Here is a 14,589-nt window from a genome sequence, read left to right as displayed (position 1 = left end):
TGCGCAGCATTTGACTAGCAACGGCGGTCATAGTGAGGGTTTATTCATAGTAGTCAGCATTTGGGGGAGGTGGGTAGAAAAACGCAGGTGTGTCTGGACCATGTTCTGCGTGTGCACTAGTCAGCCACTGCGAATTCGTATGCATCTAGAGAGGCCGAGGCGTTTTAGGTAACACACTCATTCTAAGACTGTGTAGGGTTGCTCAGAGATTTGATGGTGCGCACAATGTTCCAGATGTTTCCCCTTATGGATGTACACGGTGGATGTGAGACTCTGGCAGTGGGCATCTCTGTGCACAAAATGGAGTCATTAGCATATTTTCGCAAGTCCGCTGCATCAGAAATTGCAGATACATATGCAGTTGCGTCCCCTGCGGTATTAGAACCGTGACTGTTTTGGCCGGGAATTGTTACATTAAACCTTTATGTGCACCACTGACAAAGATAATGGAGAAAAATATATGCAGTGTATTAATCGCTATCTCATTTAAAGTTATAGAACTAAGAAACTGTTGCCAATTCTTCTACCTACATTTATTTTGCAGCTTTCATCGACACTGTACATTGGGAATTCCCTGACGTTTGCCAGTACTATTTTGGCTCCTTTGGTCGGTGGTCCAGTCTCCTGTTCTCTATGATGTCTCTTATTGGAGCAATGATTGTTTACTGGGTGCTGATGTCCAATTTCCTCTTTAATACAGGAAAATTTATTTATAGTAAGTAATAAATACCAATTTTTGTTAGGTATAATTCCAAACCTTGCCTACTGGATTACATTGTTTAGCATTTTCAGTAATAATCCCTGCACTACTCCCTGCCTGGATCGCATGTGATGTCATTGAAGAGGAGGCTGGGATACGGAAGCTGGGAGTCAGACATGCCCTAAGAACGCACTGGGCGGCATCTCCGATCACGATGCCCTCATTATGGCTCTGCCTGCAGTTCAGTTTTTGTGTTGCAGACTTTATAAAAGTGTGTCCTCTGCTATTTCCAACTCTGGAACCTATAGCCCTTTACAGGGCCAGATCATGTTGATCTTATTCTGAACAATATATTGTTGTGTCAGAGCAGAACAGGACTAGCGGGTACAAGATATGGTTGTGTCATAGTAGAACAGGACTAGCGGGACAAGATATGGTTGTGTCAGAGCAGAACAGGACTAGCGGGTACAAGATATGGTTGTTTCAGAGCAGAACAGGACTAGCGGGTACAAGATATGGTTGTGTCATAGTAGAACAGGACTAGCGGGACAAGATATGGTTGTGTCAGAGCAGAACAGGACTAGCGGGTATAAGATATGGTTGTGTCAGAGCAGAACAGGACTAGCGGGTATAAGATATGGTTGTGTCAGAGCAGAACAGGACTAGCGGGTACAATATATGGTTGTGTCAGAGCAGAACAGGACTAGCGGGTACAAGATATGGTTGTGTCATAGTAGAACAGGACTAGCGGGACAAGATATGGTTGTGTCAGAGCAGAACAGGACTAGCGGGTACAAGATATGGTTGTTTCAGAGCAGAACAGGACTAGCGGGTACAAGATATGGTTGTGTCATAGTAGAACAGGACTAGCGGGACAAGATATGGTTGTGTCAGAGCAGAACAGGACTAGCGGGTATAAGATATGGTTGTGTCAGAGCAGAACAGGACTAGCGGGTACAATATATGGTTGTTTCAGAGCAGAACAGGACTAGCGGGTACAAGATATGGTTGTGTCATAGCAGAACAGGACTAGGGGGTACAAGATATGGTTGTGTCAGAGCCGAACAGGACTAGCGGGTACAAGATATGTTTGTGTCAGAGCAAAACAGGACTAGCAGGTACAAGATATGATTGTGTCATAGTAGAACAGAACTAGCGGGTACAAGATATGGTTCTGTCAGAACAGGACTAGCGAATACAAGATGTGGTTGTGTCAGAGCAGAACAGGACTAACGGGTACAAGATATGGTTGTGTCATAGCAAAACAGGACTAGCGGGTACAAGATATGGTTGTGTCAGAGCAGAACAGGACTAGGGGGTGCAAGATATGGTTGTGTCAGAGCAGAACAGGACTAGCGGGTACAAGATATGGTTGTGTCAGAGCAGAACAGGACTAGCGGGTACTATATATGGTTGTTTCAGAGCAGAACAGGACTAGCGGGTACAAGATATGGTTGTGTCATAGCAGAACAGGACTAGGGGGTGCAAGATATGGTTGTGTCATAGCAGAATAGGACTAGCGGGTACAAGATATGTTTGTGTCAGAGCAGAACAGGACTAGCAGGTACAAGATATGATTGTGTCATAGTAGAACAGAACTAGCGGATACAAGATATGGTTGTGTCAGAACAGGACTAGCGTATACAAGATATGGTTGTGTCAGAGCAGAACAGGACTAGCGGGTACAAGATATGGTTGTGTCATAGCAGAACAGGACTAGCGGGTACAAGATATGGTTGTGTCATAGCAGAATAGGACTAACGGGTACAAAATATGGTTGTGTCAGAGCCGAACAGGACTAGCGGGTACAAGATATGGTTGTGTCATAGCAGAACAGGACTAGGGGGTGCAAGATATGGTTGTGTCATAGCAGAACAGGACTATCGGGTACAAGATATGGTTGTGTCATAGCAGAACAGGACTAGGGGGTGCAAGATATGGTTGTGTCATAGCAGAATAGGACTAGCAGGTACAAGATATGGTTGTGTCAAAGCAGAACAGGACTAGCGGGTACAAGATATGGTTGTGTCATAGCAGGACAGGACTAGCGGGTACAAGATATGGTTGTGTCATAGCAGAACAGGACTAGCGGGTACAAGATATGGTTGTGTCAGAGCAGAACAGGACTAGCGGGTACAATATATGGTTGTTTCAAAGCAGAACAGAACTAGCGGGTACAAGATATGGTTGTGTCATAGCAGAACAGGACTAGGGGGTGCAAGATATGGTTGTGTCATAGCAGAATAGGACTAGCGGGTACAAGATATGGTTGTTTCAGAGCAGAACAGGACTAGCCGGTACAATTGATGGTTGTGTCATAGCAGAACAGGACTAGCGGGTACAATATATAGTTGTTTCAGAGCAGAACAGGACTACCCGGTACAATTTATGGTTGTGTTATAGCAGAACAGGACTAGCGGGTACAAGGTATGGTTTTTTCAGAGCAGAACAGGACTAGCTGGTACAATTTATGGTTGTGTCATAGCAGAACAGGACTAGCGGGTACAAGATATGGTTGTGTCATAGCAGAACAGGACTAGCGGGTGCAAGATATGGTTGTGTCATAGCAGAACAGGACTAGCGGGTACAAGATATGGTTGTGTCAGAGCCGAACAGGACTAGCGGGTACAAGATATGTTTGTGTCAGAGCAGAACAGGACTAGCGGGTACAAGATATGGTTTTGTCAGAAAAGGACTAGCGAGTACAAGATATAGAAACATAGAATTTGACGGCAGATAAGAACCACTTGGCCCATCTAGTCTGCCCCTTTTTTATTTTATCCTTTAGGCAATCTCAACCCTTTTTTAACCTTGATTCTTTGTAAGGATATTCATATGCCTGTCCCAAGCATGTTTAAATTGCCCTACAGTCTTAGCCTCTACCACCTCTGATGGGAGGCTATTCCACTTATCCACTACCCTTTCTGTGAAGTAATTTTTCCTTAAATTTCCCCTGAACCTCCCCCCCTCCAGTCTCAATGTATGCCCTCGAGTTCTAATACTTCTTTTCCTTTGAAGAATGTTTCCCTCCTGAACTTTGTTAAGACCCTTTATATATTTGAAAGTTTCTATCATGTCTCCCCTTTCCCTTCTCTCCTCCAAACTATACATGTTAAGATCTTTTAGCCTTTCCGGGTAAGTTTTGTGATGTAGGCCATGCACCATTTTAGTTGCCCTTCTTTGTACACTCTCTAATGTATTTATATCCTTCTGGAGATAGGGTCTCCAGAACTGGACACAGTATTCCAGATGGGGCCTTACCAATGACCTATACAGTGGCATTATCACTTCTTTTTTCCTGCTACTGATTCCTCTCCCAATGCAACCAAGCATCTGACTTGCCTTTCTCATTGCTTTGTTGCATTGCTTTCCTGCCTTCAAGTCACTTGAAATAGTGACTCCTAAATCTCTTTCCTCCTCAGTAGTTTCCATTATAGTACCCTTGATACTATACTTAGCCTTTGAGTTTTTGAGACCCAAGTGCATGATTTTGCATTTTTTAGCATTAAACTGTAGTTGCCACGTTCTTGACCATTTCTCAAGCCTACCTAGGTCATCAATCATTTGTTTGACCCCTCCCGGTGTGTCTACCCTGTTGCATATCTTTGTATCATCTGCAAAAAGGCATATCTTCCCTTCAATACCATCTGCAATGTCACCAACAAAGATATTAAAGAGAACTGGACCTAGTACAGATCCCTGGGGTACTCCACTGGTAACATTTCCCTCCATAGATTGCACTCCATTAACTACAACTGTCTGTTTCCTATCCTGCAACCAGGTTCTTATCCATTTCACTAATTTATAATCCACCCCCAGGCTTTCAAGTTTATTTAGCAGTCTGTGATGTGGGACAGTGTCAAATGCCTTACTAAAGTCTAGATATGCTACATCTACAGCTCCCCCTTGATCTATTATTTTCATCACAGAGTCAAAAAAGTCAATAAGATTTGTTTGGCATGATCTCCCACCAGTAAATCCATGCTGTTTTGGATCCTGTAAGTTGTTCGATTTAAGATATTCCACTACTCTTTCTTTTAATAGTTTTTCCATTACTTTCCTTACTACTGATGTAAGGCTTACTGGTCTGTAGTTACTTGCTTCTTCCTTGCTTCCACTTTTGTGCAGTGGAACTACATTTGCTCTTTTCCAGTCCTCTGGAATATCACCTGTATTTAGTGACTGGTTAAATAATTCTGTTAAAGGTGTAACCAGGACATCTTTTAGCTCTTTGAGTATCCTTGGGTGTATTCCATCTGGTCCCATTGATTTATCCACTTTTAGTTTTGAAAGTTCTGTTAGGACCTTCTCCTCTGTAAATGTATTTTCATCTACCTTATTTTTATGAATGTCCTTGCAATTTAACTGTGGCCCCATCCCTTCTTCTGTAGTAAATACTGAGCAAAAATAATTATTTAGGTGATCTGCTATTGCCTTGTCTCCCTCCACCAAATGCCCACTCTCTGTCTTAAGTCTTATTATTCCTCCATTTGATTTTCTCCTTTCACTTATATACTTAAAAAAAGTTTTGCCCCCTTTATCTACTGACTGGGCCATTTTCTCCTCAGCTTCTGCCTTTGCACGTCTGATCACTTTCTTAGCATCCTTCCGTCTGTCCAGATACTCCTCTTTGTCGTTATTATTTTGAGTCTGTTTGTATTTCCTAAAAGCCATCTTTTTTGCTTTCACACTAGTTGATACTACTTTTGTGAACCACACTGGCTTCCTTTTCCTGGTGCTTTTCCTAACCATTTTGATACAAAGGTCTGTTACACTTAGTAATGCACTTTTAATTTTTTTCCACCTCTCCTGCACCCCTTCCAAGTTCCTCCAGTCTGCCAATGAATCACTTAAACATCTCCCCATTTTTGCAAAGTCTGCATTTCTAAAATCCAACACCTTTGTTTTTGTGTGAGAGGAGTTGGATCCTGTCTTTATACTAAACCATACTGCTTGATGATCACTGGATCCCAGGTGCTCACCCACATATATATCAGATATTCTATCACCATTTGTAAGAATTAGATCTAATATTGAGTCTTTGCGAGTGGGCTCCCTCACCAATTGCTTGAGAGATGCTCCCTGTAAGGAATGTAGAAATTTGCCACTTGTAGCTGAACTTGCAAAAGACCCCTCCCAATTTACATCAGGTAAATTAAAGTCTCCCATGATTATGACTTCTCCCTTAAAAGCCATTTTAGAGATGTCCAACAATAGGTTCCTGTCCAAATCCTGCCCCTGGCCTGGTGGTCTATAGATCACCCCAATGCGAATAATGTCCTTCTTCCCAGTTTCTATGGTGACCCAAAGGGCCTCAGTTTTGGCTTCAATATTTTGTATTAAAGTGGCATGTATGGTAGCGGGTATACAAGATATGGTTGTGTCAGAGCAGAACAGGACTAGGGGGTGCAAGATATTGTTATGTCATAGCAGAACAGGACTATCGGGTACAAGATATGGTTGTGTCAGAGCAGAACAGGACTAGCGGGTACAAGATATGGTTGTGTCATAACAGAACAGGACTAGCGGGTACAAGATATGGTTGCTTCAGAGCAGAACAGGACTAGCGGGTACAAGATATGGTTGTGTCGTAGAACAGGACTAGCGGGTACAAGATAGGGTTGTGTCAGAGCAGAACAGGACTAGCGGGTACAAGATATGGTTGTGTCAGAACATGACTAGCGGGTACAAGATATGGTGGTGTCATAGCAGAACAGGACTAGCGGGTACAAGATATGTTTGTGTCATAGCAGAACAGGACTAGCGTGTACAAGATATGGTTGCTTCAGAGCAGAACAGGACTAGCGGGTACAAGATATGGTTATGTCAGAGCAGAACAGGACTAGCGGGTACACGATATGGTCGTGTGATAGTAGAACAGGACTAGCAGGTACAAGATATGGTTGTGTCAGAGCAGAACAGGACTAGCGGGTAAAAGATATGATTGTGTCATAGTAGAACAGGACTAGCGGGTACAAGATATGGTTGTGTCAGAGCAGAACAGGACTAGGGGGTGCAAGATATGGTTGTGTCAGAGCAGAACAGGACTAGCGGGTACAAGATATGGTTGTGTCAGAGCAGAACAGGACTAGCAGTTACATGATATGGTTGTTTCAGAGCAGAACAGGACTAGTGGGTACAAGATATGATTGTGTCAGTGCAGAACAGGACTAGCGGGTACAAGATATGGTTGTGTGATAGTAGAACAGGACTAGCGGGTACAAGATATGGTTGTGTCAGAGCAGAACAGGACTGGCAGGTACAAGATATGGTTGTGTCAGAGCAGAACAGGACTAGCGGGTATACAAGATATGGTTGTGTCATAGCAGAACAGGACTAGCGGGTATACAAGATATGGTTGTGTCAGATCAGAGCAGGACTAGCGGTTACAAGATATGGTTGTTTCCGAGCAGAACAGGACTAGCGGGTACAATATATGGGTTGTGTGATAGCAGAACAGGACTAGCGGGTACAAGATATGGTTGTGTCAGAGCAGAACAGAACTAGCAGGTACAAGATATGGTTGTGTCAGAGCAGAACAGGACTAGCGGGTACAAGATATGGTTGTGTCAGAGCAGAACAGGACTAGCGGGTTCAATATATGGTTGTTTCAGAGCAGAACAGGACTAGCGGGTACAAGATATGGTTGTGTCATAGCAGAATAGGACTAGCGGGTACAAGATATGGTTGTTTCAGAGCGGAACAGGACTAGCCGGTACAATTTATGGTTGTGTCATAGCAGAACAGGACTAGGGGGTGCAAGATATGGTTGTGTCATAGCAGAACAGGACTATCGGGTACAAGATATGTTTGTGTCAGAGCCGAACAGGACTAGCGGGTACAAGATATGATTGTGTCATAGTAGAACAGAACTAGTGGGTTCAAGATATGGTTGTGTCAGAACAGGACTAGCGAGTACAAGATATGGTGGTGTCATAGCAGAACAGGACTAGCGGGTACAAGATATGGTTGTGTCATAGCAGAACAGGACTAGCGGGTACAAGATATGGTTGCTTCAGAGCAGAACAGGACTAGCGGGTACAAGATATGGTTGTGTCAGAGCAGAACAGGACTAGGGGGTGCAAGATATGGTTGTGTCATAGCAGAATAGGACTAGGGAGTGCAAGATATTGTTGTGTCATGGGCAGAACAGGACTATCGAGGACAAGATATGGTTGTGTCAGAGCAGAACAGGACTAGCGGGTACAAGATATGGTTGCTTCAGAGCAGAACAGGACTAGCGGGTACAAGATATGGTTGTGTCGTAGAACAGGACTAGCGGGTACAAGATATGGTTGTGTCGTAGAACAGGACTAGCGGGTACAAGATATGGTTGTGTTAGAGCAGAACAGGACTAGCGGGTACAAGATATGGTTGTGTTAGAGCAGGACAGGACTAGCGGGTACAAGATATGGTTGTGTCAGTACATGACTAGCGGGTACAAGATATGGTGGTGTCATAGCAGAACAGGACTAGCGGGTACAAGATATGTTTGTGTCATAGCAGAACAGGACTAGCGGGTACAAGAAATTGTTGCTTCAGAGCAGAACAGGACTAGCGGGTACAAGATATGGTTATGTCAGAGCAGAACAGGACTAGCGGGTACAAGATATGGTTGTGTGATAGTAGAACAGGACTAGCGGGTACAAGATATGGTTGTGTCAGAGCAGAACAGGACTAGCAGGTACAAGATATGGTTGTGTCAGAACATGACTAGCGGGTACAAGATATGGTGGTGTCATAGCAGAACAGGACTAGCGTGTACAAGATATGGTTGCTTCAGAGCAGAACAGGACTAGCGGGTACAAGATATGGTTATGTCAGAGCAGAACAGGACTAGCGGGTACACGATATGGTCGTGTGATAGTAGAACAGGACTAGCGGGTACAAGATATGGTTGTGTCAGAGCAGAACAGGACTAGCAGTTACATGATATGGTTGTTTCAGAGCAGAACAGGACTAGTGGGTACAAGATATGGTGGTGTCATAGCAGAACAGGACTAGCGGGTACAAGATATGTTTGTGTCATAGCAGAACAGGACTAGCGGGTACAAGATATGGTTGCTTCAGGGCAGAACAGGACTAGCGGGTACAAGATATGGTTGCTTCAGGGCAGAACAGGACTAGCGGGTACAAGATATGGTTGTGTCAGAGCAGAACAGGACTAGGGGGTGCAAGATATGGTTGTGTCATAGCAGAATAGGACTAGGGAGTGCAAGATATTGTTGTGTCATGGGCAGAACAGGACTATCGAGGACAAGATATGGTTTTGTCAGAGCAGAACAGGACTAGCGGGTACAAGATATGGTTGCTTCAGAGCAGAACAGGACTAGCGGGTACAAGATATGGTTGTGTCGTAGAACAGGACTAGCGGGTACAAGATATGGTTGTGTCATAGCAGAACAGGACTAGGGGGTGCAAGATATGGTTGTGTCATAGCAGAACGGGACTATCGGGTACAAGATATGTTTGTGTCAGAGCCGAACAGGACTAGCGGGTACAAGATATGTTTGTGTCAGAGCAGAACAGGACTAGCGTGTACAAGATATGATTGTGTCATAGTAGAACAGAACTAGTGGGTTCAAGATATGGTTGTGTCAGAACAGGACTAGCGAGTACAAGATATGGTGGTGTCATAGCAGAACAGGACTAGCGGGTACAAGATATGTTTGTGTCATAGCAGAACAGGACTAGCGGGTACAAGATATGGTTGCTTCAGGGCAGAACAGGACTAGCGGGTACATGATATGGTTGTTTCAGAGCAGAACAGGACTAGTGGGTACAAGATATGATTGTGTCAGGGCAGAACAGGACTAGCGGGTACAAGATATGGTTGTGTCAGAGCAGAACAGGACTAGCGGGTACAAGATATGGTTGTGTCATAGCAAAACAGGACTAGCGGGTACAAGATATGGTTGTGTGATAGTTGAACAGGACTAGCGGGTACAAGATATGGTTGTGTCAGAGCAGAACAGGACTAGCAGGTACAAGATATGGTTGTGTCAGAGCAGAACAGGACTAGTGGGTACAAGATATGGTTGTGTCAGAGCAGAACAGGACTAGCAGGTATACAAGATATGGTTGTGTCATAGCAGAACAGGACTAGCGGGTATACAAGATATGGTTGTGTCAGATCAGAGCAGGACTAGCAGTTACAAGATATGGTTGTTTCCGAGCAGAACAGGACTAGCGGGTACAATATATGGTTGTGTGATAGCAGAACAGGACTAGCGGGTACAAGATATGGTTGTGTCAGAGCAGAACAGGACTAGCAGGTACAATATATGGTTGTGTGATAGCAGAACAGGACTAGCGGGTACAAGATATGGTTGTGTCAGCAGAACAGGACTAGCGGGTACAATATATGGTTGTTTCAGAGCAGAACAGGACTAGCGGGTACAAGATATGGTTGTGTCATAGCAGAATAGGACTAGCGGGTACAAGATATGGTTGTTTCAGAGCGGAACAGGACTAGCCGGTACAATTTATGGTTGTGTCATAGCAGAACAGGACTAGGGGGTGCAAGATATGGTTGTGTCATAGCAGAACGGGACTATCGGGTACAAGATATGTTTGTGTCAGAGCCGAACAGGACTAGCGGGTACAAGATATGTTTGTGTCAGAGCAGAACAGGACTAGCGGGTACAAGATATGATTGTGTCATAGTAGAACAGAACTAGTGGGTTCAAGATATGGTTGTGTCAGAACAGGACTAGCGAGTACAAGATATGGTGGTGTCATAGCAGAACAGGACTAGCGGGTACAAGATATGTTTGTGTCATAGCAGAACAGGACTAGCGGGTACAAGATATGGTTGCTTCAGGGCAGAACAGGACTAGCGGGTACAAGATATGGTTGCTTCAGGGCAGAACAGGACTAGCGGGTACAAGATATGGTTGTGTCAGAGCAGAACAGGACTAGGGGGTGCAAGATATGGTTGTGTCATAGCAGAATAGGACTAGGGAGTGCAAGATATTGTTGTGTCATGGGCAGAACAGGACTATCGAGGACAAGATATGGTTTTGTCAGAGCAGAACAGGACTAGCGGGTACAAGATATGGTTGCTTCAGAGCAGAACAGGACTAGCGGGTACAAGATATGGTTGTGTCGTAGAACAGGACTAGCGGGTACAAGATATGGTTGTGTCAGAGCAGAACAGGACTAGCGGGTACAAGATATGGTTGTGTCAGAACATGACTAGCGGGTACAAGATATGGTGGTGTCATAGCAGAACAGGACTAGCGGGTACAAGATATGTTTGTGTCATAGCAGAACAGGACTAGCGGGTACAAGATATGGTTGCTTCAGAGCAGAACAGGACTAGCGGGTACAAGATATGGTTATGTCAGAGCAGAACAGGACTAGCGGGTACACGATATGGTCGTGTGATAGTAGAACAGGACTAGCGGGTACAAGATATGGTTGTGTCAGAGCAGAACAGGACTAGCAGGTACAAGATATGGTTGTGTCAGAGCAGAAAAGGACTAGCGGGTAAAAGATATGGTTGTGTCATAGTAGAACAGGACTAGCGGGTACAAGATATGGTTGTGTCAGAGCAGAACAGGACTAGGGGGTGCAAGATATGGTTGTGTCAGAGCAGAACAGGACTAGCGGGTACAAGATATGGTTGTTTCAGAGCAGAACAGGACTAGTGGGTACAAGATATGATTGTGTCAGGGCAGAACAGGACTAGCGGGTACAAGATATGGTTGTCAGAGCAGAACAGTACTAGCGGGTACAAGATATGGTTGTGTCATAGCAAAACAGGACTAGCGGGTACAAGATATGGTTGTGTGATAGTAGAACAGGACTAGCGGGTACAAGATATGGTTGTGTCAGAGCAGAACAGGACTAGCAGGTACAAGATATGGTTGTGTCAGAGCAGAACAGGACTAGCTGGTATACAAGATATGGTTGTGTCAGATCAGAGCAGGACTAGCGGTTACAAGATATGGTTGTTTCCGAGCAGAACAGGACTAGCGGGTACAATATATGGTTGTGTCATAGCAGAACAGGACTAGCGGGTACAAGATATGGTTGTGTCAGAGCAGAACAGGACTAGCGGGTACAATATATGGTTGTTTCAGAGCAGAACAGGACTAGCGGGTACAAGATATGGTTGTGTCATAGCAGAATAGGACTAGCGGGTACAAGATATGGTTGTTTTAGAGCGGAACAGGACTAGCCGGTACAATTTTGGTTGTGTCATAGCAGAACAGGACTAGCGGGTACAAGATATGGTTGTGTCATAGCAGAACAGGACTAGGGGGTGCAAGATATGGTTGTGTCATAGCAGAATAGGACTAGCGGGTACAAGATATGGTTGTTTCAGAGCGGAACAGGACTAGCCGGTACAATTGATGGTTGTGTCATAGCAGAACAGGACTAGCGGGTACAAGATATGGTTGTGTCATAGCAGAACAGGACTAGGGGGTGCAAGATATGGTTGTGTCATAGCAGAACAGGACTAGCGGGTACAATATATGGTTGTGTCAGAGCCGAACAGGACTAGCGGGTACAAGATATGTTTGTGTCAGAGCAGAACAGGACTAGCGGGTACAAGATATGATTGTGTCATAGTAGAACAGAACTAGTGGGTTCAAGATATGGTTGTGTCAGAACAGGACTAGCGAGTACAAGATATGGTGGTGTCTTAGCAGAACAGGACTAGCGGGTACAAGATATGGTTGCTTCAGAGCAGAACAGGACTAGCGGGTACAAGATATGGTTGTGTCAGAGCAGAACAGGACTAGGGGGTGCAAGATATGGTTGTGTCATAGCAGAATAGGACTAGGGAGTGCAAGATATTGTTGTGTCATAGGCAGAACAGGACTATCGAGGACAAGATATGGTAGTGTCAGAGCAGAACAGGACTAGCGGGTACAAGATATGGTTGTGTCATAACAGAACAGGACTAGCGGGTACAAGATATGGTTGCTTCAGAGCAGAACAGGACTCGCGGGTACAAGATATGGTTGTGTCAGAACATGACTAGTGGGTACAAGATATGGTGGTGTCATAGCAGAACAGGACTAGCGGGTACAAGATATGTTTGTGTCATAGCAGAACAGGACTAGCGGGTACAAGATATGGTTGCTTCAGAGCAGAACAGGACTAGCGGGTACAAGATATGGTTATGTCAGAGCAGAACAGGACTAGCGGGTACAAGATATGGTTGTGTGATAGTAGAGCAGGACTAGCGGGTACAAGATATGGTTGTGTCAGAGCAGAACAGGACTAGCAGGTACAAGATATGGTTGTGTCAGAGCAGAACCGGACTAGCGGGTACAAGATATGGTTGTGTGATAGTAGAACAGGACTAGCGGGTACAAGATATGGTTGTGTATGAGCAGAACAGGACTAGCAGGTACAAGATATGGTTGTGTCAGAGCAGAACAGGACTAGCGGGTAAAAGATATGGTTGTATCATAGTAGAACAGGACTAGCGGGTATACAAGATATGGTTGTGTCAGAGCAGAACAGGACTAGGGGGTGCAAGATATGGTTGTGTCAGAGCAGAACAGGACTAGCGGGTACAAAATATGGTTGTGTCAGAGCAGAACAGGACTAGCAGTTACATGATATGGTTGTTTCAGAGCAGAACAGGACTAGTGGGTACAAGATATGATTGTCAGGGCAGAACAGGACTAGCGGGTACAAGATATGGTTGTGTCATAGCAGAATAGGACTAGCGGGTACAAGATATGGTTGTTTTAGAGCGGAACAGGACTAGCCGGTACAATTTTTGTTGTGTCATAGCAGAACAGGACTAGCGGGTACAAGATATGGTTGTGTCATAGCAGAACAGGACTAGGGGGTGCAAGATATGGTTGTGTCATAGCAGAATAGGACTAGCGGGTACAAGATATGGTTGTTTCAGAGCGGAACAGGACTAGCCGGTACAATTGATGGTTGTGTCATAGCAGAACAGGACTAGCGGGTACAAGATATGGTTGTGTCATAGCAGAACAGGACTAGGGGGTGCAAGATATGGTTGTGTCATAGCAGAACAGGACTAGCAGTTACATGATATGGTTGTTTCAGAGCAGAACAGGACTAGTGGGTACAAGATATGATTGTCAGGGCAGAACAGGACTAGCGGGTACAAGATATGGTTGTGTCAGAGCAGAACAGGACTAGCGGGTACAAGATATGGTTGTGTCATAGCAAAACAGGACTAGCGGGTACAAGATATGGTTGTGTGATAGTAGAACAGGACTAGCGGGTACAAGATATGGTTGTGTCAGTGCAGAACAGGACTAGCGGGTATACAAGATATGGTTGTGTCAGATCAGAACAGGACTAGCGGTTACAAGATATGGTTGTTTCCGAGCAGAACAGGACTAGCCGGGTACAAGATATGGTTGTGTGATAGCAGAACAGGACTAGTGGGTACAAGATATGGGGGATAATTCCAAGTTGATCGCAGCAGGAATTTTGTTAGCAGTTGGGCAAAACCATGTGCACTGCAGGGGAGGCAGATTTAACATGTGCAGAGAGAGTTAGATTTGGGTGTGGTGTGTTCAATCTGCAATTTTATTTGCAGTGTAAAAATAAAGCAGCCAGTATTTACCCTTCACAGGAATAAAATAACCCACCCAAATCTAACTCTTTCTAAACATGTTATATCTGCCTCCCCTGCAGTGCACATGGTTTTGCCCAACTGCTAACAAAATTCCTGCTGCGATCAACTTGGAATTACCCCCATGGTTGTGTCAGAGCAGAACAGGACTAGCAGAACAGTTCAGTTCTTAAACTGTGTCCTGCACTGTGTCAGATTGGCAACTGAAGTTCAGTGTTCGATAGGAAATACAGCTACTATCAGCCAGTAGGTAGGTAGCAGCCTCATAACCCCATTGTGTACTGGGCAACCAGAGAATGGACCCTAT

General features: G+C 44.7%; 1 protein-coding gene across 2 annotated transcripts in view; it reads left to right on the top strand.

The window, feature by feature from the left end:
- The window catches only part of SLC38A9 (solute carrier family 38 member 9), a 423,549-nt gene that overhangs the window by 347,741 nt on the left and 61,219 nt on the right, over positions 1-14,589 (top strand). Inside the window, exon 7 of one of the 2 annotated variants that reach the window (XM_063962231.1) lies at positions 545-715. The exons of the other annotated variant lie outside the window; for it this stretch is intronic. Coding sequence (XP_063818301.1) covers positions 545-715 — 171 coding nt within the window. The remainder of the gene's footprint in view (positions 1-544; positions 716-14,589) is intronic. 2 annotated transcript variants of the gene reach the window in all.

Source organism: Pseudophryne corroboree, chromosome 1, assembly GCF_028390025.1.
Source record: "Pseudophryne corroboree isolate aPseCor3 chromosome 1, aPseCor3.hap2, whole genome shotgun sequence".
Classification (NCBI taxonomy): Eukaryota; Metazoa; Chordata; class Amphibia; order Anura; family Myobatrachidae; genus Pseudophryne; species Pseudophryne corroboree.
Note: the sequence above shows the minus strand (reverse complement) of the source record. Positions and strands in the feature narration are given on the sequence as shown.